This window comes from Phallusia mammillata, chromosome 5 (genome assembly GCF_965637545.1).
Source record: "Phallusia mammillata chromosome 5, kaPhaMamm4.hap1.1, whole genome shotgun sequence".
In the NCBI taxonomy this organism is placed as follows: domain Eukaryota; kingdom Metazoa; phylum Chordata; class Ascidiacea; order Phlebobranchia; family Ascidiidae; genus Phallusia; species Phallusia mammillata.
Genome location: NC_137256.1, coordinates 17,823,172 through 17,849,642, shown reverse-complemented (window position 1 = coordinate 17,849,642; position 26,471 = coordinate 17,823,172). Strand labels below are relative to the sequence as shown.

General features: G+C 40.2%; 1 protein-coding gene across 1 annotated transcript in view; it reads right to left on the bottom strand.

Moving 5' to 3' along the window:
- The window catches only part of LOC145230497 (activated CDC42 kinase 1-like), a 66,907-nt gene that overhangs the window by 933 nt on the left and 39,503 nt on the right, over positions 1–26,471 (bottom strand). Inside the window, exons 13-19 of the mRNA XM_080095932.1 lie at positions 2,625–2,706; positions 2,310–2,545; positions 2,099–2,220; positions 1,872–1,983; positions 908–1,677; positions 528–699; positions 75–337 (exon numbers count right to left, since the gene is read on the bottom strand). Of these exons, the coding sequence (XP_079952058.1) occupies positions 75–337; positions 528–699; positions 908–1,677; positions 1,872–1,983; positions 2,099–2,220; positions 2,310–2,545; positions 2,625–2,706 (1,757 nt within the window). The remainder of the gene's footprint in view (positions 1–74; positions 338–527; positions 700–907; positions 1,678–1,871; positions 1,984–2,098; positions 2,221–2,309; positions 2,546–2,624; positions 2,707–26,471) is intronic.

The window sequence follows — 26,471 nt, the reverse complement described above, 5'->3', positions numbered from 1 at the left end:
ATAAATCAAAACATCATTATTTCTTATTGAAAAGGGGTATTTTTTACATTAAATGAGTTTAAAGTGAAACACACCTTAAGGTAGTTTATGGTCTTTGGCACATCCCACTCGTTAAGTCGCAGCGCTGATCGGCATTCTTCATCGGTAACGCCGAAGACTTCACCCTGGACAGCCACGACTTTTTCCCCGCGGCCCATCTCCGAATATCTCGGGGTCGAACGAGCGTGGAAGGATGAGTTCGTGCTTTGAGAAACAGCGTTACGGCGCGGTGGATAGGTTGAAGCCGGGTTGGAAGTTGATAAAGGTGAAAGATGGTTGGGTGAGGACCGTTCTGGCGCTAAATAAGAAAAAATGTAACGTTAAGAAACAGAGTTTTTTTCCATAAATCTTATAGCAAGGTATCATTTTCATCGTTTTCTAACTCATTTTAACTCATTCACCTAAAGCTACACGGTCTGCAGCCCGTTAAAAGTATTCGAAATCATCAGACACTAGCATGTTTAGACACAAAATCGAATTTAGCTCACCTAAAGATGCAGTGAACGGTGTGAAGGTGGTGCTGGTGGGTGGAGGTGGGCGTGGCGGGGGTGCGCCCGTCGAGCGGTTGAAGGGCGCCACCCGTGCTGAGGGTGTGGGTCGAGCAATTCCGTTCGCTGGTTCGTACTTCTGTTGGCTACGTTGGTTTTTCGCAGCGGCGGACTGTTGAAAACAAAGCAGGAATTTAGAAAAGTGAAATTGACCCTTAATTGCATCATTTTTATTACCGTAATAGGTTCACGGGTTTGAAAAAAAAAGATTAATTCGGAAATTAAGATACATGTTGGACGAAAAAAAATTCTTAAAAACAGTTTTCATGAGGTCACAGTTGCAAAATTTGCAAACTTCAAACTGGTAAACCTAAATTTACCTTGCTTTCAGGTAGGAGATAGTAATGCGTGTGGCTTTCCTGCTTCCCATCCTTCATAATAGGTAGGATAACCGGGTTTGAGCTGGTCATGCTAGGAGGAAGGGCCGAAAACACAGTGGTGGTCGACGACTGCGTCTGGTATTTCGGTCTTGACGTCGGTGGTACGGGAGAGGGAGTCTTTGTTCCCATGGTTACGGGTGACGTTGACGTAGGCGACGGAGTGGAAGAGTGACGCTGAGGTGGAGAGCTCCGGGGATGACGTACCGGCTCCCGCGGAGGGATTAAAGGAGGAATTTCGCTCCATTTTACTTCCTTTGCGGACGTCGAAAACGCCCGGCGAGGGATCGCGGCACTTGATGGCGCATGTGAGTCAGTTTGAAAATCAGTTGACCAGGTAGTGACGGTGGACTTGTGTTCATCGCAAAATGTCCTTACGGGCTCAAAAGGCGCCGCGGTTCGTTCAGCAGACGATGTAACGAGGCTTGATGTGGATGAAGACATCGATGATAAACTATCCATTGTAGCGCCTGATTCGGTACGAGGCGCAAACGCCACGGCGCCTTGTAGGCCGACAAAACCGTATTGTTTCATCATCTCGTTTTTTAAGTCCTCAAACTCGTCACCACCAAATTGCTGGGCGGGCGATGACTGTGAGTCTTTCATTGCTTGTTGTTGAAGAGAACTTAGCTTAAGGGCTTTCAGTAGTTTTACCGTCCCGTCATCGGATTCGCCCACGCTAGTTGGAAACCGTTTATCCCACGAGTTGTCAGCTGTTGAAGACACAAGGTTTTAATTGATTAACAATGCCAATTTTACCAATATGAGAAAGACACAAATAGTTAATTCACTTAATACATAGTTTACATACTAAAATCTCTGTGTATTTTAAAAAATCCAATCGTTCGAATCAGTATTTTGCCCAGACAAGAAGTTATTATATATGTCAGAATTGTATTATACTGACCTCCACCGTTTGACCAGGTAGGAGAACTTCGTGAGAACACGTCATCACGTGTCACCGGGTCAGGAGCCACTGGATCGTATCGAGGAAAAGATGCAACGAAGGGTGGACTGTCCTGTAGATACATGCATCGCTTTTAGTAAAGTATACACAAAAGCGGGTTTCGAGTAACTTTATTGTTTCGAGTTTTTAGTTAAGTATATTGCAGTGCAACTGGCAGGTGTTTCTACCTGTGATTTGTCGAACGTGTGTTTCCATTCTCTATTGCAATTTTCGTCCGTTCGAACTTCTGGCATCGAGCCAAAGGGGTTTGCCATACTGTCCAACGGCTTGATAGGGGAAGGCAGTTCACCTGACGTAACAACACAACACATTATTAAAGATTCCTTAGCAAAAACTTACTGACAACTTAAAGAGATTAGGGTTGGTTTAAAAATTTACCTGGAAGAGACCGCCGATCCAAGATGGCGGAAGGAGAGGTAGGGGCTGATCCACCAGTGGTCTGGCAACTCGCCGGCAGGGGTAAGCGGGCCGACTTAGATCGGGTTCGTGTATCGACTTGTGCGGGGATCTGAGGTGAGTTTGCCGGCGGAGAGTGGAGATCCGAAGGCGGGGTACTATCGTCGTCTTCGTTCTTAGTCGCTGTTTTGGACTTTGAGGGCGTTTGCCACTTTGGCCTGTAAGCACATTTGTATGATTAAATATTTGTTTATTGAAGTATATTTTATTTTGATAATATTTAACTAAATGGCTTACCTGAATGCGGCCTTTTTGTTAGGCTTTTGTAACTTGGTAGTTTGTTGATAAGATTTTTTGTCGCTGGGTTCAAAGGGTGTCTCTACAAAACAAAACAAAGTGTGAAAACCGAATCTAAACACCTGTCAAGTTTTAAAGCACACCAACTTAAAACAACCTATTTCAGCAACACACCATCAGTCAACGACTCAAAACAACCACAACGCAATCTTTTAACAACAAAAAACACCTCCCTAAATCGCCTTAAATAGTCGCATGTGTAGCACACAGTTGAATCAGCTGGCTACAGTAAATACAACAGTCCAGGCGTTATAGCTTCCGCTCGTTTACCTACCAGTGGTACTTCTTCGGTTAAGGCAAGCGTACATAGTTTTGAGCTTCATTTTCGGTGTGTTAGTTGGTGTATAGCACCCGACCGACTTCACAAGACAATTTGGCACTGTACACTCCAGTTTGCCACAGCATTTGGCGTCACTAAGGCTAATTTTCCTATCTTATGTATGTAAAGCCTGTTTCAAAACAACACATAATCACATATATATCCGTTACCAATTGATTCCAAAAGGAAAATAGACAGAACAAAGAAACTTGAGTTAAACACTGTTACTTAAACCTTTTTAAACCTGCATGTTTCGTCCTCTAAGGCAAAAACGCAATTTTTGGGTCTTGAACCGGAATTAGGGTTCGACACTAACGGCTAACTGCTGTCCAATAACGCAATAATCCAACGTCATCGCCCTGTCGAGCTGATACATCAACGCCAATAAAATCCGCGAGTAATGCAATTCCGCATGCCAAACCCAATTTCAATGCTCTCTGCGTCGCGCCAATACAATACAAAGCCTTACAATGAACAAACCTAAGACTTGATGGTCGCGGACAAGAGACCGGTAAGAATAACCTAGCCTTCACAGCCCAGCAAAGCCTTATATCCAGCACCGAAGCCCAGTGCCCGCCTCTTTCAATGACGACGTCCGGTGAGGGAAAAAAAAGGGCGTGCGTCGACACACGCGTGCACATGCGCCATGGCGCGCGCACACACACCACCTTCTGCTGGTCAAACGCGAGGACAAGGAAAATGGCTCGGTCTTATAGGACCATTTTTTCGGTAGCGATTCGTTTTCTGCGAGGTTCCATCGCTTTTCAATGTTAATGCGATTTTGCCCAAGTTGCAGCGATTCTGGCTAAAATACACGAGTTTTTAAAGCACACTTTCGTTAAACCAGAAACACATGCTGTTACCGTAGAAATTGGTACCAAAATATCTATAATTTTATTTTTTATTGTGTTTTATGCGTCGGAGAATGGTGAAAGTATGGATTACGCCCAGTCTTCATTAAAAGTCGTATCACCTAGTAGTAATACGTAAAAATTAACGTTGATAACTTTCCGTGAAAAAGTCAGTGGTTTAGTAAACGTGATTTCTAAAGTGGAAAATCTTTTATAAAATTCTGATTCATTGTCTTCATAAATGAGACGAATACACACAGAAAAGTTACACATACGCCTACGCCCCGCACTTGTGCCTTGTTATACCGAAATGGAGAAAAGAACCGCGTCCTTGTACTTACTCTAGTTACTCATCATAGGCGGGATTTTTTGCTCAACAAACGAAAGTGTAATTTTCCCGCAATGACCGAATAGTCTTACTTCCCTTTCGAGACTTAAGGCGGGAGTGTGTCGTCATAAGCGCAACATGACGTCACTACCTGATTGGAATAAGTGCGTAATTGGAAACCGTCGTCAGGACTTGCATAAGGTTACATTTTTAGTACATTAAATCCGACAACTGTATGACGAAAGAGGTTGGCTTCCGTGTTTGAAATGTCGAATCCAGCTTCAAATAAGAGAAAAAGCCCATTTGATGAAAAATACACAAACGCCGTCAATCACAAGTCCCTAGATGCGAATTTAACATTCTTTGATTTTCGTATGTAAGGACAGGAAGTCAGGTACAACTAGAGCGACCACGAAATACAAAAATCAAATAAATTTGCGGTTAATTATGCCGGAAAAAAACTAAAGTTAATTATTTAACGGGAATTTAATTCCTGCCTCACGTCATACCGCAGTTGGTTTATCGGGTTAGACTCTACGCATACAAAACGTTGATAAATGGACAAAACATTGTGTGAGGTAGCATGCTTTTTTGGTGGGAGTTCGTGAAAAGGTTGAAGTTTCCACTAGTTTATCGACAATGCAACAAGAATCAACGTACTAAAGTGGGTATAGCTTCAGTTAAATTAACATGCTGAAGAAAAATTAGGGTATGAATTGCGTCATTGCGTCTGATTGGAAGAATTAGGTACCTTGCTAACCAGCTTTGAATGAAAACAAACTAACGAGTTGCTTGAAATACACACTTGGAAAAATATAAGCGATTTTACGGAGTATTTTGCCACACTGTTCTGGGTATAGAACAAACACTTATTCTTGCATTTTAGCAATGTGACACAATAACAAATTGTGACGCGTCGGCCCATGTCTATATAAGTCGCACAAATCTGTATTGGGCCGTATATTTTCAGTGCATTCCCATTTGTGCACGTAAAATTGCGAAACCGCAAAATTGAAGAGGGGCTACTTCTGACGTCATAATGACGTAACGCACCAGCCAACGAGAGGAGAAATGTTTCGTCGTACCATGTGATCGCCCAATCGCACATAACAACAAATCATATTTTCAGAAATATTTTCGAAACTGCTCGATGCGTATTTACCACGAATTTTAACCAGTTTACAGAGCACATATCAGACAATAACACAACAAATAGAATTTTAGGGGTATTCGAGCCATTTTAGCCGCCGAGGCATTTCCGATGGAAGGCACTGTCTGAAAATCAACGGATATTACCTATTCCACCGGTTTTGCTTGACTGAACGGTCCAGTTTTGCTATTTTTAAATGGCAAAAAAGCACAAATTTGCTTATTTGTAAATGCGTTTAAAATTGTATACGCACAAAGTCACATTAGTATCTTGTCACAAATTTTTTTCTCGCAAAAAGAAAATCATAGAGAAAGTTTAAATGATCTATAAACTTGATAGAAGCTTCATCTTTTTTTTAAAGGTAAGTCACTTTCGATTTTGATCAACGAAAATGTTTCCACCAAAAAATCAAACTAGGCCAATAAACGAGAGCGTAGAAGAGACCAGAGATAAGGGAAAAGCGCGAGTTCGACTAAACAATCACTGGCATCGTATTAAAAGGAACTGGGAACGTACAACGCCATACATTGTGCTCTTCCTACGCACATGCTATCTAGCAGTGATAACAGATAAGGCAAAAAGCCGGTTTTCGGCGCTAGGGTTAACGCCTTTGACAGTAGCTAGTGCGAAACGCTTTAAACACTAAAGGTGTAGTAGGCGATGAAGTGTCGATTGTTTAAGTAAGGATTTTCTCACTTGGGTTCCCGATTAGGAGTCGACCTCTGACGTGGCAAATATTGACGCAACGTCTTTGGTCACATGACTATTTGCCAACACTTGTACGCACTTTGTTTGTCTTTGTTGTTCAAAATAACGTGCAATTTTGTAACACTAGAAAACGTTTTTGGGCATTGATGCGACCCTGATCGCTGGTAACATGTCATAGATCACATAACCGAACTGAAGCTCAAACGTAACAAAACAGTCACAAAAAGACTTGCAGGAACCTTCGTCGAAAAAACTAAAATATTGATAGGAAACTACAAGCCCATTTCAACGTTTAAACAAGGTCATTTAAAATCTGAAATGTCTGCAGATGTTTTTGACAAAATGATATTTTGTAGGTCGATTTTAAAATTAAAAAAATTGTACAGCAATATATACACAGTACTCTAAAGCAAACGCAGCCCCACTCGTTGTGAAAGGCTTTCGATACAAAACAAGATTTTTCCGAGTTCACGCGGCACAGCGTAAGTGTGCAAAAGATCAAATATCGTAAAGGGCTTCAACACACAAACATTTCTGCGAGGCCAAGAAGCGACCAAACCCGCAAGAGCAAAGTTGAATCGTTAACCAAGACGAACTCGCGATTCCAGGTAAAAGGCTATTTACGGCACAGTCACGTGATCTGCAACCTGAAACGGAACGTGTTTGCCTTTCAGCTTGAGTAAACAGCAAGGTTACACGCAATAGGAGAGCCGCCTGCAAAACAACATTCTCCAGTACACGTCGGATGTCACGTGACGATGCGACGTCACAGGACCCCCTAGGTGACGTCAGGAGGTTAACGGCGCGGGTCGTAAACCGGAAAAGTGCTACACAGATTCGAAACTAAGTGACATTCGGGGGAAAGGAACTTGCATTCGATTATTTTTGTCAGAAGGGGAGATTTCTCGCGTATAACGTCACTGCTATAGGAGTTTTCGGGTACGTGTTGCTGATGCAATGCTCTTCGCTGACAAATTGCACTGAAATATGGGGAATATCCTGCAGGGCATTGCGGTTCAGTTTGTGGGCCGTCTGCAGAAATGTTTTCTTATGATGTCAATCACGTGCGAAAGTCAGTGGAGCGCGTCAAGGGGAACGCCCACACTGGTGAGCTGCGATTGGTCCGATGCTTGAATGCGAAACTCAAGAGATGAATCCTACACAGAACCGACGAGGCATCAAGGCATTATCCGTAAAGCTCTTTTTGAGACGATCTCGCACGTTGAGTAATCGTGCCAAGTTAAGGTTTCGTAAGAACCCGGGTTCATTTGCGACTAAACGGCGTAGCCACAAAGCCCTGTTAAGCGATTTTCTCACTAGAGCCAATTTGTCGACAACGACGGCGCGTTGTTTAGGCGATTAATGGGCGACAAATGTGATGCATCCTGGGTTTAATGCAGGGCCATGACTTGCACAGCAATAAACAGCGCGGCAAATGCTTGTAGTTTCCGTGGTTTGTTACACACGTTTTTGGAACGAGATTTCTATAAATAGTCTCACAACAGTGGGTGAATAGAAGGTAGATTAAAGGATTGTGGACATTGCCATAGCTTGTTCGGTCGCTAGTTTTCGAGAAAAACAAGCCAAATGTGGGAAACGCGAGTGGATAAGTATTGCCTATACATTGCGCTTGCGTTTCTTTGGCCAGGATGTTAAGTCTGTTGATACCTATTTGTATGAGAATAGGATTATCGTTAAGTTTGTACGCGCGCAATGGCTTTTAAACCAGTTTAGCACTGTCAACCTTTGGAATCAGCTAGAAATACCAGTGCTAGTTTTTAAGATAAGCAAACAAATAACTATACGTGACCTAACGCAAGTATAAAAAGACAAAAAAATCAAAGATGATGTTTTGGATTTCAAAGCTTCTGCACAATATTTACACAAACCGGTCATCGCAGTTCGTCAACACAGACATGAATAGTAGGTGAGCGATTTCGCATTTTTCTAAGATGAGCCATTAAATCAACAATAAAAAGCCAGCTGGTAGCAGATACTTTTAAACAAATATTTTGCTTGTAAAAACTCTTCACAATAACACCAAGTTACAACAAAATCAGCGTAAATGCTAACGGATTTAGTACGACCAATTGTACAATAAGATTAATAAAGCGACGACCACCACACAAAGGAAATTTATAACCCACACTAAAACAGTTATTCTGACTTTATTACAAATAAGATCCTTTTTTAGTAACAAATGTTTCATTTAGCAGCAACACTTTAATTACCATAATGACTAGTTCCAATTTCATATTCCATTATCATATGACAAAATTGGAAATTGTGACGTTTTGAATTCCTAAATCGCACGAATAACATCAATTTCCACAAGAACAAAACGCTATTAAAGTGCTACAGACAGACAAATGATGTGTAAAGTCATAAAACGAAAATAAGCTAATTTAGAATGCTCAATATAAAACAATTTTATGACTAACTTCCTATAAATTTTTGTTGATTCATGACAAACTCTTAAACAACGGAAAACGTTGGAAGAATTGTAATTACGCTTTCCAAATATTAAACATGGAACACTTCAAGAAATGTTACAATCAGATATGTTTTCTCAACTAATTTATGTTCACTAAAAATGTTTTTTTTGTCCTCATTTTTAAGTAAGAAGTGCGATAAAATCATAATAGCAAACTTCAAAAGCATTTCCCTCTTTTACTGCTTTTGAACAAAAGATTTTTCAGCATAAAAAATATTTTTTCTATTAAATAGCTTACGAAGTTAAGGGCTTCGTTTGGAATCCTAATTGGTGTTGCTAAGCTTTCACATTAAATGTTGTAACTTTAGTCCGCATGAATCATGTTTGTATAACTTCTTTATTTGTAAATTGACCTCAATATTAACAAAGCGGTAGATTGACCTATAAACAACTCAAAAGATAAGGCATCCAGACATTACATCAGATTGAAAAACATAATTTCTGGGCATTTTACCACGCCAAAAAAGTAATGTCACTATATCCCTTCTCCAAAACTCACATGAATTTTAGAGCGCAAAAGTACAAATTAGGAGTTATTATCGGTCCAAACAAGGTAAAGGCGACGATCTAACAAAGGTTTTGGCTTAAAAGGTCATGGCACTGCGGCCACTGGCCTTAACATATCGTTTATGATCTAACGCACAATGTTCTAGTGTCTGGGTTGGTGGAAACAATGCGCCAGACAAGGCGATTGTCGCATTTGAAAACGACCATTGGACGTCAGCGAAACGACTATTTTGACGTCAGCGCAAAGTTTTACGGCCTAAAATCGATAGGACAAGCTGAAAAACGCACGGTCTTCTCACGATAGGTGAAATGGATTTACGTTTGTTTTAATTTAAACTAAGCAAGGGTCGGCATACGCGAGGTCAAAATTTGTGAGTCACAGGATATTTTACGACAGCTCGACAGCTATAAAAACAGCGACAAAATGGGCGTCGTTGAAGGGTTTTTGTACAGTCTGTTTTACCGTATATGAAATATACCATAAAATTCCTACGTCACGACCAATGTTATAAGTACAAGATCCATAATGACCAGAAATTAACAATCGTTGCAAATGCATTTTTTTAAACAGAGCCGATCCCAGTTTTAGTTTTGCATGAAATTTTAAGCATGGTCTGTTAAACTTAAACGTGCTTTTTGAGAGCAATTGAGTATCCTGTACCAGCAATTTTAGCGAAAAAATGTTTAAACAAACGCCCCAAAAAACGTTTTGGGTGGATTTGCAACAAGTGCTACTGTAAACAGGATTAATCACGACACAATATGGCTGTTACATATAAGATGCTGTAGATAAATAACTAAAATACATATACAGTCGATTTTCGACACCTTTTTGCCTCAGCAGATTAAATCGGAAATGGTGGCCACCCTCACGTCAGTACAGCTCAAAACAACGCAAGCTGGAAGGACGCGACCCCATTGACAAAACACAACCTCTCATGGGATTCTACCTCCGCATCAAATATTAAACAAGCAGATGTCGTCGTCGACGCGACGCAAGCACGCTACTGACAAAAAATATGTTTGCGCAGCAAATTCGTATTCCTACTCACCTCGCATCCGATGATTTAAGCCTCGTTTGACCCTGCTGACGAACTCCAAGAAAAATGCGACGAATACTCCTTTGTTTACCACCTGGACGTGTGCTACATAGCAAATGACTGCAGCTGAGACTTTAAAACCGCCTTATCTGTCATCTGACGAAACGGGTACTGAAGGGAGTAACAAAAAAAAACGCTGAAAAATTGTCAATGGGCGGCGCGTCATATCATAACTACCCAATCACAAGTGAGTGTGGGGATTGGTCAAGCGCGCTACAGTCACGAAATCGTGACATACAAGTCCGGTTGGGCCCAGAAGTGTGTCCTAAGTCTGGGGTCAGAATTTGGCTAGCAATGCCGACGCGTTAATAACGTGACCGATATTCACAACACAGCTAATGGTAATTTCTCTTTCAATTGGCTTCGTTTAATTTAACTGGTTCTAGCAAATAGGTGCAACGTTCCCAGTAGAGGAAGAAGCGTCTGACAATTTCTGCGTTTTGATTGACAGCTAAGACCGGATGCTTGACATGTGTATTGCGTGATCATTATCTGACTCGACGCCCTCCACCCTGCTACTAATATCTGTTTTCGATTAGTTTTGCCAAAACCGAACCACTAGTGCTAAAAAAAGGCCGCTAAACTAAAAAACTCCTCGCGTCAAACAGAGCTAAAACAAGTACAACAAAAATAGACAAGCAAAACTAATTAAAGAGATTCATAATCTGCAAGGTTTTACCGAAAAAACGGCCTAATTTAAATGTTTATTACATTTTTAACTTTATTTTTTTGCCTATCCTTACCAGAAATGCATTTGAATTATCTATAAAAAACACTAACCAGTATAAAAGAGTTTTGTAAGGTTCAAAAAGTTAGTCGAGGGCACGCTTAGTCTCGTATATCAGCAAGTTGCCAAAGGCAGGCGTAAGAGGTGCAAAGGCTGCTGTACTGAAGACAAAAGCTCGAAAACAAAAAGTTGCAGGTGGTGTGAGAGGCCAAAACAGGTTCCCCACAAAAAGTGACACAAAAATTCTAACAAGTGCGGAAGCTCAGTAAATGTGCACACGCAATTAACAAGCAATCGCACGATTTGAGCGCAAATCGCTGCTATGACAACGCCGCGTCCTTTCGTGTATGACGTAATAACGGTCGTTTTCAGAGGACGCGATTTGCACAACTTCCTTTGGACTACCAAAGCATGATGTTGACATAATTTATGCTACCTTTTTGCACAGCTTTGTTCGTTAAGCAGTTTGTGATCAAAAGGCACGTTTAAAAGCATCAGCCACTCCAATGAATTGCATTTTGTATTTCATGTGAAAATTAAGGCATAAACAAACTTAATGTATCATAACCCTCAACAAGTAAATCAGCTTGGCCTTAAAAGCGGATGTTTATATTTTCATCACATAGCTTTATTGGTCCAACTCCAACGGCTCCATCAAACGATTTTTAGGGGATACAAATCACGACACGTCCATTGTTCTCACACAATGCACCGATCATTCATTCACAAAAAAATTGCCAATTCATTCATTCACAAATCACGCATTTCATACACGCTGTGCTAAATCACCCGGCTCCCAGGCAGCGTTCATTCATAAAAAGGGCTGGCGCGCCGGGACAGGATAATTACTATCCGGTGCTGACGTCACACACGGAAACGATTGATCACGTGTCGTGCAACAATCACTGGCTGTGTCGTAATAATCACAACAGAGGGAGGGCTTACGCAACGTGTTGTGAACACATCAGTATAGTCGGGGCTTGGTATAGAAAGGCCTTGGCAAAGGTTGTAATGGAATAGTTTTTGCTGTATTGCTGCAAAAATATTAATGCATATAGAATTGTGAAAACGAAAAGTTTTTTTTACTTGCAAAAAGTGGGCTAAACGGAATGGGCGTTTAATTCTAATTTGCAAACCACCTAATTTGGTGTTAAAAGCTTCCATTCTATGGTGTGCTTTATTTAACAACGACAAAGAAGCAAAACTAAAACTAAATCAACAAGATACGCTTTTCAAAACGCTTAACCGAATTTAAAGATCGTTCATGTTGAAAAAACATTTTGAGACTTGCCACTACGTCTACGTCACATAGACGTGCTACAGAAACAACAAAATAAAATTCGAAATCCAAACAGTTTAAAACCAAAAATAAAACACTATACGGAGTAAACTCGTTTGGGAATTTTTGTGCGTAGATTTTGCCGATTTTCTTAGCAACTAAACGCAACTGGTCGATTCAGCACGCGTAATCACGTGACCGTCGCGTTAGTCACGTGGCCCGAATGTGCGGACAGGAAATAGCGATAAAGCTATCCGATTAGTCACCCGGATGTTGGCGGGCCGAGCAAAATAAACAGCGACAGGTTATTCAGCTATTGTTTATGTTTTAATTTCGAGGAACAGCATGTAGACTCACCACGTCACGCTAATACTACACAACTACTAGTATTACAGAACGGTTTGCGTCTGCCAACAGCAAGTCTAGGATTGGTGGGTAACGATTTATTAAATTTATATTATTTGAAAACACATGTTATAAAAACCTAAGTACATTAGAAAAGGTAACACGATATATGTAGAAATTTTTTCTATATGTATAAAGGTTTATCTAATAAAAGATACATTTGGTGCCGTGGTTTGGCATTTAAGCATCGCATTGAAAAGGTTGGGCGATTTTTCACGTCCTCGATAACCTGCTTTCAAACTAGTAGGCTATATCGCTCAACACAACAAGCAGCTATGTGAAAAGAATTTGTACCTATTTTCGGAAGCAACATCAACACTTTGTTTCATACACCAGGAATTCGCGCCTCGAGCCAAAAAACATGGATAATCGTGTGGAATTATACGACGTTCATAATCTCAAGAATAAAACATACAATGTGGCATAAACCATTAGCCACAAGCTCCAAAGTTCGAGAAGCAAGTTTAACCGAACCCAAACCTACCATTTGTTGAGCTTTGGACCTGGTTGAAACGATTAAAACTGGCCGAAGTGTTCATTACTGTGCATTGCATTGGCGATTAAAGTCAAGTTTGATGGCAGTTTTGGACTTGTAAACGTGAAAGGTCAAAACCCGTGGAATTCGCGGCAATATTGTTGTTGCTGTTGGCAAAATATTCGGACCTTCCGCGAGGCCTGCCTACGAACGCTTAGATTACTGAAAGTGTTTGTGTGTGGCTTTAGCTCTGTCAGAATGGCCAAGTTGCCCACGATTGCTAACATTTTGAGTTTGACAAGTGTACGTTTTGCTTTTATGCTTTGTGTATAATCACGAAACATGAAACTCCTAGGTCGTGAACTTTATTATATAATCACGTTAAAATCAGGTTTTGTAGATTAATCTGTCGGTCCACTGTTGTCAACGCTGTCAATGCACAACTTTCAAACCGTTAATAGCAAGAGACATATTGATACTAATGCAATCGGTTTTCTTTTACTTAAAAGTAACTTAAATTACATGTAGCAGGTTTTCCTTTACGCAAAGGTAATTTAACAAAAAGTTCAAAGTGAACATTAACGATGGACACAAATGTCTGTTCAGGTGACTGCTCATTTTTTCATCGCAGGCTTTCGCCTTTTTCCGTTAGGTTAATACAACGTGTAGAGTTGAAGCAAACAAAATCTCAAACAATCCATAATTTCAGACAACATTTGTCGGCCTATAAAAAACCTCAAAGCAATCATAAAATCATCGCAACAACATATTCTGATTCATGCCAACAATGACAGTCCAACCCGGGTGGCTCCGTCATTTTCTCACAAACGCGGTTAATCTGCACGCGCATGCGCACCGCAACAAACAAGTAAACAGCAAAATAAACCTCCGTAAATTGCCGGCGGCCGCGCGGCCCTTCAAGCCAGCTCGGGAGCCCGCACTAATGCCTTATGACGTCACAATGGCAAAGGAAACAAACATACGCGTAATCAGCGCGAGCATGTCATAACAAACGCTGATTAGGTGCTCGTGGGCCGATTTGAGTCACAGAATTGCTGAAAAATGGCTGGATTCTGTTACTATGACCTGCAGGTGGCCTTCGACGAGCTCGAATTAATAGATTCTTGGAGTCTGAGCGCGTTTTAAGGAGGTTTTCTCCTTTTTCCGCTGCGACAGTCGAAGACCTGATGGCTTTATGACAAGTCGCGCAGGTGATTTTGGAATCATAACACGCGGATTTGCGACTGACAAGTCTGCCTGTGTCTGCTATAACTTGTTACGCAACGAATTCTTGTCAAATTAGAGTTGTAAGTCGGGTCTGACTTTTTGAATCAGGAAAAAGTTAATGTTGATCAAAACGGTTTGAATCGGGTCTGGCGTTGCATTTACTCTGATTTGAGTAGTATGTTTACATTGATAATCTCACAATTTACATGGACTATCGCAAAAAATAACACCTTTACTTCGCTCCAGTACTACTATTTCCAACGATGCGTTTAATGCATTGTGTTTTACAACTTTCACCAGTTTTGTTTTGCTAATTTTAGGGCAAAATTCGGGCTTTTTAGCAAAAACGGGTTCGAGATCCAGTTCCATGCCCACTACAACTGTGTGGCGAAGTGTTTAAAGTTCAACGTTGCTTCATTGCCTTTTTTTTTCACTACATCCATTTGGAACATGGTAACTTTTTGACATAAATTTGCCCCTAGGGATCGATTTGGCATGCTTTGGGGGTAAACATAGGTGCTAATATAATTTAATTAGGCTATCAAAGCATTTGAAATAAACTTAACGGTCAATTATTCTTTAAAGATTGTCAGGGAGCAAACAAGTAAAGTTTTAAAAAGCTGCAAAAAAAATATTTTTCAAAACAAGTCACAGACACAACACAGTCTTAAAAAGGGCATAAGATTAGACCGAGAAAAAAATGTCCTAATCTGTAAAATCCCCAAATCTGGGCAAGCAGACAAAGCACACGCACCGCTGCATATGAATGAAAAAAGGCTGTCGACCATAACGTATGATGAAGGGCGCGGGGCTTTTATGCGAAACTAGGTGAAAGTTATCCTAAGTTCAAATGCAAAATTGTGTCTGTACGTTAACATTAGATGGTGAATAACGCAAAATAACAGGGTGAAAGACAACACAGAAATTGACCCATACAAAAAAAACTTTGTGTGTTATAATTTGTAATGTTTTTGAAGCAACATATACAGTGAACCACCGTATTTACTCCTATTTTTAAATTTTTTTATAACAATTTCCCATCTAGTTGGTCATGTTTCACAACTGTACAAGGTCAAAATTGAAACCAATTCAAAAACAAGAAAAACTACATAATTTACATGCCAAACCCAAAGCAAAGCGTCTTTTTCGTCAATTAGCAGTCGATTTTCCATGAGTTTGTGTTCTTAGCGTACAAACACGCAATTAGAGAGCACCAAAAGACTTGAGAAGGCGACAATGGTTCAAAAGCAGCGCACTTACACTCTGCAAATCAAGCGTACGAAAACATTCCCACCACACGATTTGGCAGCCAACTAGCACTTAAGCAAGCAAGACTTCAAAGGTCATGACCTCGAATAAGGCTGCATCACACCATCTTGCACGCGTCAATGCGCACCAATAGCAGCTGTCGCGGGCACTTTTGGGTGTTTTGATACCGTTTGACGAAGCGAGGGGAACTGTCAAAGGTCTGCTTTAATCTCTTAGGTAAATAACTGTTTATTTAGGGGTGCGGTTCTCAAAGGGGTAGGGTTTGGGGGTCTGAGTGGGGGTGCGGGTGGGTAACGTAGCGTGAAAAACCAGGAAATGAGTCAGAATTGTATGAAACAACTTATGACTAGCTACGGGACTTTTTACTTTAAGGGCAAATTTTTTGCGAATGATTTTACAATTAATATAAGTTGCGAATGGTTTTGTTGATGGTTTGCATTTTTTGTAACTCGCACTTAAAAAAAACTTTTTTTTAACTTAAAGAAAAATGCACTTCAACTTATATGGAACCATGTCAGTAGCTTGTCGCCTATACCCTGCTAAACCTTTATACTCGTTGTTTGCAGGACGACTCATAATTTGGCCAAATATATATTGTTCAACACTTTTTGTTCTGATTAGGAAGACTGATTCTGATTAGGAAGTATTGTTGCTTTATTGCGCAACACGTAACGTTTTTCAGTGCTTTGCAACGTACTTTCAATCCCTGTTGCGCAATAACGCATCTGTGCAACTAAACATTCAGACAATGACGTAGTTGGGTAGGGGTAATTGACGCAGCAACATAGCTTCCTAATCAGAATCAGTCAACACCCAGTGTTAAATGGTGTATATTTGGCCAAATCATCAGTCGTCTTGCAAACAACGAGTGTAGTAGGGTAGGGGGTACAAGCTACTGACATGGTCTCATCAGATTAACCGAATAACGTACGATGATCAATAGCAAACCCATTGGTCACACAAACATTCTTGTTTTCAACGCAGTGCGTAAGCAAATCGTCACAATGCAAACTAACTAACGTGTACAGAGATAAACACATTGCGTGTCAACACAGGGGGTTAATCTGGACACAATAAATTCTAATCACCAATATATGACGTAGCAATGAATGAGTCACGTGACAAAACAGGGGCCAAACACCGGCGCAGCGGCTCATTAAAAATTTACGCTGGTCTTGGGGACTACGCAGCTGGAGATTGTCAAATACAAAAACTCGCTGTAGTTACAAAAAGCAAACACTGAGATTTTCTCCTTACAGCGCGGGGATTTGGTTGTCAACACATAGTAATTGTTGCTACCTCAAAGTGCACGCAACTTTTGAGGCGCATCAAAGCGAAGAACGGTGGTAATGTGAAACCAAGTGTTGTACTTCAGTTTAATTACAAGAAATGCAAAATTATAAAATGCTTAACAGCGACAAATCAACATGGGCGCCGACACGTAAGAGCAAGAGGTTGCACTTGTCCCCTTGGGATTTCCTCAAAATAAACATATTTTGTCAAAAATTTAATGAATGTTCAATAAGTGAAGTGAAGAAGCGAATGTGAATGTCTAAACAAGCGAGTCTAACGATGCTTGACTTTCTGGTGTTATTTCCATCACCTCTTCGCGGAGTGTTTCAGGTTTTGATTGTACGGTGATTAATTTATCCCTATATATACGTTATCAGTTAATATCACAAGTATGTGTCAAAATATGCCCCTTCTGCGAAAATTTTTTCCGGTGTCCATGCCTATCCACATTTTAACTGGTATGCATTGTACGTGGCCTTTTTGCATTTTTGTTCCTGTTTTTCATTGCCCAACATTTAAGCCTATTATGCCATTTAACCACATCTTGTCGGCGCTGTTTGTTCGTAGTATCACTAATCACACGAACCCGGAGTGATTAAGACGGAAGACATCTCGGGTTCAAGTGCGTTGAGTTCATCTAACGCGGGGGCCCGCGGCAGTTGCTAAGGCAACAAGCACGAAATCTAGCATCCGCTATTTGCACGCGCAAACGCCTACACACGAAATTCCAGCTTTTCCAAACGGTGCTGTATCCGGTTTTAAGCATCTGTGTAACAAGATATCTATTTGACACAGTTTCCATGGTATCCACGTGGTTTGCTTCGTCAGCAAATTGCAAGGCTCGATTTTCCCGCAAAGGCGTCACGCATGAAAAACCACACCTCCGTGGTTGTGGTTGGTGTCAATTCAACGCTATTGTGTGACAAGTTTTGTAGGCGAAGTTAAGGTCGCTATGAGGTAGTTTTAGTATTTTAGGCAACACATGGGGGTGAAATTCTATACGCAATTACTTCAGACACGCAAAAAGTCACCATGGGTAAAAAAATGGGTAAACAGGGATTCAGTTCTTCCCAAAGGTTGCTTTGCGACTTTCAATGTTATGTAAGGTCAATAACACTTTGCACGCCTAAAGTTTTATAGTATCACTGAAATAGGGCGGCGGTTTTCTCAGATAAAGGCTGTATCAACCAGCTTGGTCAGATTTTAGAATTTATCTGAGTTCTCAAAGTTTTAAGAAAAAGCCTAGTCAACTAAATATTTGGGTATTTTTGCGACAAAATCCATTCATCTCTACCAGTTTGTCACACAACCGTTTAACGCCAATCAAACTGACCACAGAGGTTAAATCACTCAAGCTATCCGAAAAACTTCGAACCTACACGCTTTGAACTGATGAGAAAGTTAAATGTCCCGAATTCACCACTATGTGTTCAGCCCATTTGCTGTGATTTCCCGCAACGGAGAATCCAGAAACACTCGCAATCGTCGATGATCGGTTCCCGGAAAATCGGTTACTCAGCATACAAACAGGGCGATAGTTCCAGTCAGATGACAGCCGGCAAACATAAAGGCGATAAAACGTGTTTACACACCTCCCAGATGCCAATACTATCTTCGGTACAGATTATGACGCAACAACCGGCGACTGTGACGTCATACGTACTCGTGACAAAGCCTGGAAGACCGCGTGGTATGCCAGGGTGTCGCGAGGAAGTTGGAAAAAATATCGTAGTATTCAAATGTGGAAGTTTTTGCGCACGACATAAAGTTTGTTAATGTATTTTAATTGATTCGTTTGACGGTTTAAGTAAGTCCTGGACCACTAAACTAGGTATAAATGTTTCTCCATACTGTTTTAATACTTGTTCTTTTTAACATAATGTACGAATGGTTGTGATAAAAAGAAATGTAGTTCACGACCTAAAAAGGTCAAGAAATACTAAATTACAGTACGACGTCACAAAGTTCCAATGTTTCGTTTAGCTCAATTGGTTATGTTTTTTTAATTGAACCAAGACTCACTTAATTAACTTGCGCTTATTGCAAAAGCGGAAATCACACTGGGTTTATTCCAAATTCCAACACGATCAAGTGACAAAAGTGTTGCCAAGCAGTGGTAGAATCTATTTTCTATTTATCGCTAGATCAGTAGAATACGCCAGAAAGGCGTCGCCTGAAAAAACACTAAAAAAAATCTAATACCATGAGACACAAACATATCCCCAGGGAAAACGTGTCATTATATAACGCGACATGCCACTGACAGGGTCAAAGTCCTCAAATCACGACACGTGGTTGTTGTGAAGAGGCAGACAGGAAAATATCACGTAGTGGAATGCGGAAATGCGTGAAGACCAACCGCACTCTTTATCGCGTCTCATATTCAATAGCAAAGTGGCAGCACGTGAAATTGCAGTTAAAAACAGTGGTACGTGCAGCGGGTTAACAACCTCTCAAAAATATTTTTTTGAAGTTCATATTACGTAGTTTTACTGCGTAATGATGAGAGGTATAACTTTCTCAGTGGTGGAAATGACGGGTTGACCTTACGCTTTGCGGCTGTTTTGAATTGCAGACGCGTAAGTCAGAGTCAGAGTTAAACGGAAAACAACACAGGTTGCTCCCACAGTGATATTTCCAAACATATGCGCTTGCGTACGTGTATAGTAGATTTGTTTTTCACACAAACAATTCTAGTAACTGTTCCACAACCAATGCTTTATCAATAAGAAGTGCATTGAAAATAGGTAGCATGAATAAGAAAGTTTTTCGAATCGTAGCATAATAGCTGAACTGCACTAGTCACTTGGAAACTTATTTCCAATCGATCAGGTCATAAAACATTTGACGTCATCAAACATGTGACGTCATACAACAATTGATGTCATCAAACCTGTGAGGTCTGCTTCTCCATTGTCAAGGTATACGAAGCCAGTTGGTAAACTTGTTTTTCAGTGGCTTCTATGTAACGCCAGTGCACTGAAAACGAATTCCTAGAAGATCGTTGGAGGCTCCTGTTACAGTGTAGGTCGCGGTTTCGATTCTCGCCACAGCCAAAACCACCCTGGGCGTTTTGACCAGATTGGCGCCAAACACTAGGTTGTTTTGAAGGAAATTGACCACAAATTTAACAGTCATCTATACTCGCGTATTTTCAGAAACTCCCAAAAACAAAATGAGTTCGTTTTACAACGATTTTTCAATTTGTTAGCCATTGTGCACATTCTGGTAGAAGTATTTCTGTCGATTTTGTAGCCTTATTTTGTTTTCGCTTCTTAAAAGAACCCATTTTACCAGTTGAAATTTACCACAGTATTGCCTTTTTGCAAAACGGCATCATAAAAGTCCCCAAAAGCAGGAAAAAAGGAATAAAACAGCATTTTTGCAGAAATATATTTATTGCGAAACAAAGTTTGATAAAGTTTTTTGTAAATATGACTGGCTCCATTTTTTCATCAAAAACAAGATAAAATGTGCAATTCATTTCTGAGGTATGTCACTCCATACCGCTCGTGAGGTCTTATAGAAACATAACCAGAAAAGGAAGCAGGCTTTGGCCAGATTTGTATCGCAACAAACAAATCCATTTTCGTTTATCAAGAAGAACCGCATCTACGTACCAGATAAGAACCACGAAAATATTTGCCCGGTTCACACCAGGTTGTCGACAATGTATGAGAAAATTCCTGCCTAATTGACATGATTGATTGGCTTCTAATCAGTTGGCACCTATCCAAGCTCAGCACGCGACATGTGCGTCATAAGTCGCTATGACGTAGGCAAACTTTGTCGTCAGTACCATGCGCCGACTTATAGTTTTTGTTCTCCCTTTTGACATCTTCAAAAGCTTCTGTGACGAGCAGGGCATGAAAAGAACAAGACTGGAAAGGTGAAAGAAAAACAGACAGTGGAAAATAAAAGGTTTTTGCGTGTTTTTGTGTTTACGTGTACGGTGCGGAGATAATACGGCGGCCAAGTGGCGATCGTATGGGAGAAACGAGCCCCGACAAAACAGGTGCCTTTGCTCAAGACCGCCGACCTTTTGAGTTGCAGAGTAACGGAAGTAACAACAACAATGGATAATCATCAAACACAAATATTGCCTTTCTTCTTCCATCAAAAGACGACATTGTCTATTCTAATACTTTTGGGAGTGGGAAATAATGAATAGCGGTGATACAGAAAACCGTTTGCTATTGGAAATTTGGAATTAAAACACCTCAGTCTGTAAAACACCTTGGCCTATATTTGGAAATGAAATCGCTTTAAGTTACATTTTACGATATAAATCCATTCACCTGCTAATCGGCATTGAAACTGACATAGGGTATTTCTTTCGATATCATCCATACACATGATAACATGAACTTGTAATTGTTTTCTGGTTGCATCGAAAACCTAACCAGGGCATTTCTGTTTCTAGTGCACGTACCTCAGTTTTTAATGCCCTTAAAAAGGAAATTGTTTGTTTCCTAAGTGTTGAGAAAGGTACGTGTTTGTGTGGCGGGGGCAACTTCCGTAAGATAAATGACAAGCTATAGCTTCACTGCCTCACGTCCACATTGTTTTGCTTCCATTCGAATACGAAGAAAGAGAAATTCGGAGAATAAACACTCCATCAAACTCGTATGTTGTCTATGTCGGTTGTTGACATATCAAATCACTGCGAAGCGCCGTTAAGTCTCAGGAACAAGGATAAAAATCGCTGTGTCAACATGTTGAACATTAAAATATCTGCTTTTTAGATAGATTTTATTTATTTACACCAATAAACAAGTGTCTGGAAATTTAAAGATTGTGAGAAATGCCAAGTCAGCATCACATAAGCGGTGGCGTCCAAAAAGAGCAAAAGTGTGTAATTTGAGCTGCCACTATTATTTTAGATTTCTGTTTGCATTACCTCATTAAAAGTTGCAACTACAAATGCAAGTTTTCATCACTAAACTGTGACTCAAACACAAATCTTTTTATGTTGAAAACATTGAGATATGTGAAAAGTTGCGAAAAAAAGCAGTTACACCACGCAGAAAATTGCTCTGTGTACAACTTATACCACGTCGCTATAGGATACGGAAACTTGCTTCATCAGTTGAGCGCGCATTTCATCCTAATTTACCTTACTGACAGGAGAAGCAGAACGGAGATACTTCCTCGCATATTTAGGCAACAAAAAATTCAAACATAGAAAAAGAAATGGGTCATCAATTTTTCTGCAGTATTTGCGCCCAAATGTGCGTAAAAAGCGCTATTGTTCCCAGAGATATATTTGTTTACGCCCTAACCCATCGACCAGCGTCAGAGATAGGGCAACGACAATAAACAATCACAACAAACCAGCATTTCAAGCGCGGTAAACAACACAAAGGAGGACATTCCAGGTCGACCGAGGCAGTCGCCAAATATGGCTGATTGAGCATCACACAGCCATCTACAACGTTTGCAATCTATCACTGTGCCGCCAGCAAGGCAACACTCTCAAGTAGCTGGCCACCGTGGTTAATGAGGCGGAGTGCTTGGGCGAATCATCTGCTTGTCTGCAGTGTAATGTGCCGCTGATACAAAGTTGCCAGTCATTGCGTTTAGACCGAGTTATTTCACACATCGGAATGTGGCGTAGTTTTGTTGTCGTTGTTGTTTTTGGTCCTTACAAAAAGTGTAGACTAACAACATCGTCAGGAGTTTATTCAAAACACACTTTAATAGCAAGGGTGATACTGCAAATCTTTGAATGACCGGTTTTTCGCATTTTACAAAGATTTAGTGTTTGTATTGTTGTCTATAAAGATTTTGTCATGACATAACGAGAACGGACCAGTTGCTTCATGTTTTATTTAACAAAGGGATCACCAGTTTTCACAACGTCCTCGGTGGGAGTCGAACCAACAACCTACACGGTTCCGAACAGAACTTGCAAAGAATTGCAATTCATATAGCAAAACGCCTAGGTATACCAAAACTATATGACTCGATCACTTACGGCCTGAAAACCGACAAAATCTCCAACCAAGCTTTAAGAGCGGTCGCGACGGTTTTTCCTGAGCGACAGAAAAAGAAGAAAAACGCAGATAAATAACATGTTGGTGGTGGCAATGTCAATAAAGTGCATTGATTCTAGGTTCCATTTCTCCGACATGAATGGCTCGTTTCGATCTTAACATCAAACAAAATACACAGCGTCTAAATATAGAAACTCACTCCTATTGGGTTTGCGGGCCCGCCGGGAGACAAATGACTGGAGCTTCTGCTGGATTTTCAACGTCTAGACCAGGAGACCGACTGCGTTTTCGGCGCGCTTTTGTGCTTGTGGGATTACAGGTGCGTGGGCAGATTACCCATGTGCACATATGGAGAGAAGAGGCGATGGTTTTAATAGTGATCGATGGGATGGACTTGAAACTAGCGACGGCGTGAAATAGGAGTTTCTCAACAGGCGCATATGCCGAGTGACAAAGGCAAAATATCGATTTTGCAACACTGCCAAAAAGGTAGGTCATTCAACCATCAGGAAACCAATCAAGTTTCTCCCGACCATATCACTGTCAACGAAAGATCTCACAACCCTTCACGGCGCCAGAAATTATTTCCTATTGCCTTTAACGACTTTGCGATACCTCAATCAATTTTTGAACAACTTACAATTTTTTACCCTTTCACCGAGGTCAAGTCGCCGGAACAAACGGTTCTTGGCCAGAAAAGGCTTGTTTATGGGAAATAGTGATTGCTAGAGGCAAGCAGAGCTACGGAAATATCAACCTCCCGTCAAGGCATTTATTGGCCCGGGAGAAAGTCGAAGGAAATAATTTTGATGTCGTGCCATGACCTTGTGTGGCGTGGGGGCGAGTTTTGTTTTGTCTGCCTGCCTCGACTGAGTTTTTTTCACACGCAATGAACCTTGGTAATGGAAATGCTGGCGACTTGAACAAGGTCGTAGCGGCTAAACTGTTCTTGTTTTATCGTAAAATGACGTATTCCCAGAGAATAGTGGCTTGTTCATCAGCTATATTCGATGAACTGATAAAGCCAAAGGATAGTGCTTGACTTGGTCAATAAATAATACCGTACTCCCAATACAAGATTAGACGAGTCTTCCTAAAAATGGTAACTCGTCTTCGAAATAGAAAACTAAATATGTATGAGCTATAAACGGCTCATCCCTTTGGCCGCACTTATAAGCGGTTGTATTTTGCAGTTAGATGTGGCAATTACCATAAAACGCACTACATTCTAAACAAAAATTGTTCATTATTTTTAAAGGCTTAACACTCTTTTATAATAGCACATAGTTCCTTAAACTGTACGTCATGTCTATTCATACGCGTGACTAGATAATCTTGATTCAGCCACACAAAAAGGAAGAATTTGGTCGTAGTGCTGCACGTTTATCGCATCAACCCCGGGTAATGGACTCGTATCGTTGATTTCGGGGTCCCAAGAAACGACACGATTTATTATTATAACACCAGAGACCGTTTTCGGACTTTGTTTGCCTAAATGCATGAACGTGTTTGTTTGCTTTTTATTTTATCCGATAGGATCAGATCATTGAAGATGAACAGAATTTAATTTCCACAGCAAAGACATTAAGTTGAAGATTTTTAAACAAACACAACGCATTTGCTATTGAAATAGGCGGAAGCGCAAACTGGATAAGATACGGTGTACTATTGTTTACAAAGGGAAGGGAACACTATCATAAGAAGTTCTCGGTCAAGATTACGTGAAGCTTTAATCTTAAAACACTTCCAAGCTTTCGTAAACACACATTTTTTGCTGTCTGAAAATGTTTTTAAAATGTTTTTTACTACATCTACAGCAATTCCTCAACCTGAGAAATGCATTTTAAACACGTTGTTTTGAATATTTTAAAATTCCACTAATAATACATATGGTTGCTGTCATATTTTTAAGGCTAATATGACACAAATGAACCAAATTAAGATATTTTTTGACTTTTTCACACCCGTTCTGTTTGTTAATTGCATGAGGCAATTACTTTCCAATTGTTGTAGGTAAAAACTAAACGACTAATTTGAACCCTAATAATACATATGTTTGCTGTCATATGTTTAGGCCTAATATGACAAATGAACCAAATTAAGCTTTTTTTAGTGTTTTACACCCGTTCTGTTTGTTGATTGCATGAGGCAATTACTTTCCAAATGTTGTAGGTACAAACTAAAAGACTAATTTAAACAAGTATTGATCTACAAAATTGGAAAATAACACATAAGAGAATGTTCCATGCATTGTAAGGCCGCAATACCTCTAAAGGCCTATTAATGACCGTCAAAATTGCATTTCACGCAATGTGGTGCACACATGCCACTTTAATGTGCTAAAAGCTAAACTAATACTGTACACTTCGGATTGTAAAAAGGTTTTTATCGGTCAAATATCGCACGTACGTAACGCAGTATTTTTCCAAATGAAAGCTTGTGCTTAATTATAGAAGGCGAAGTCGTCGGAATATATAGTTTTGCGACTGAAAAAGTTCTTGCGTCTTTTAAAAAATAGTTTGCGACTACAGTAATTTTTATGTGGCACCTAAACAGTAAGAACCTTCAATAAATTATTGTTACCCATTTGCAATACTTCGCACATTTGCAGTCAAACAATGAATATCTATAGTACGAAAAAATGATTCACGATTACAACATATCAACAAAAGTCAGATCAGTTCAATCTGGGCCACTCTATAAATCAAATCAACAATTCTCCAATTACAAAGCAGTTTTCCAAAGTACCGAGTGCCAGCCCCCCAAAGGTTTGCCATTCTCAATGTAAAAAAGCCTGGTAAGCTTATTTTCCTACGGTCGATATTGAGTCAGCGGCAAATAAACGCTACAACACCAGTGTCAAAGCATTGAAATTTGGGTTCAGATTTTCACCACAAGGCTTGTTTCTCCACACCAAAGGGCCATTTTAACCAAAATCAATACACGCGAATTGAATTTTAAGGGCTACTCAAAAACCAAATGTTGTCTCAGCCACAAAAGGCGCTTGGCTGAAGAGTGGACCTTCTCCTATAGTCATTTGCATTAAGTAAGAAATGGTATGTTTGGTTTGGCTTAATGTGGGCGGTTTAATGAAGTGCGCGTGGTGTCTATACGTGATTTGTGTTTGCAAATTACAAGTGGTTTTATTTTGGGCGGAGTCGTATTATGCGGGAACGTTGTAAGAAGGAGGTAAGACTTGGCCGGCGCATCAGATTTCAATATACAACGAAATAGTCAAATTTTACTGTGTTAAAATAGAATACACAATTTGCCACTTAAATTGACAATAGCTTTGTCAATACGTCTAAATAGTAAAATGAATACGATTTATGCAACTTGAATGGAAATTTTGTTCTTAGTTAAGTTACTATGTAATGCTATGGCCATGTTTTTCAATAGTTGTCCAACGGTTTACAAAAAAGGTTGTTTGTTTTTTGGGTAGTGTAAACCGGTTCAAACTCACAGAAGAAAATACTACTAAGAAAACAAACAGAAGAAATACTACTAGCATTTGAAAGACAGTTGTGACACGCCATAAATAATGAAAAAGAAATAACCAACAAAAGTCGGTGGCCTCTGTCCATTTTCCTCCTCCAGTTAACTAAGCATTTGCTATGTTAAAGCAGTGTCGCCAGACTTGTACTTTACAAATGCATGTT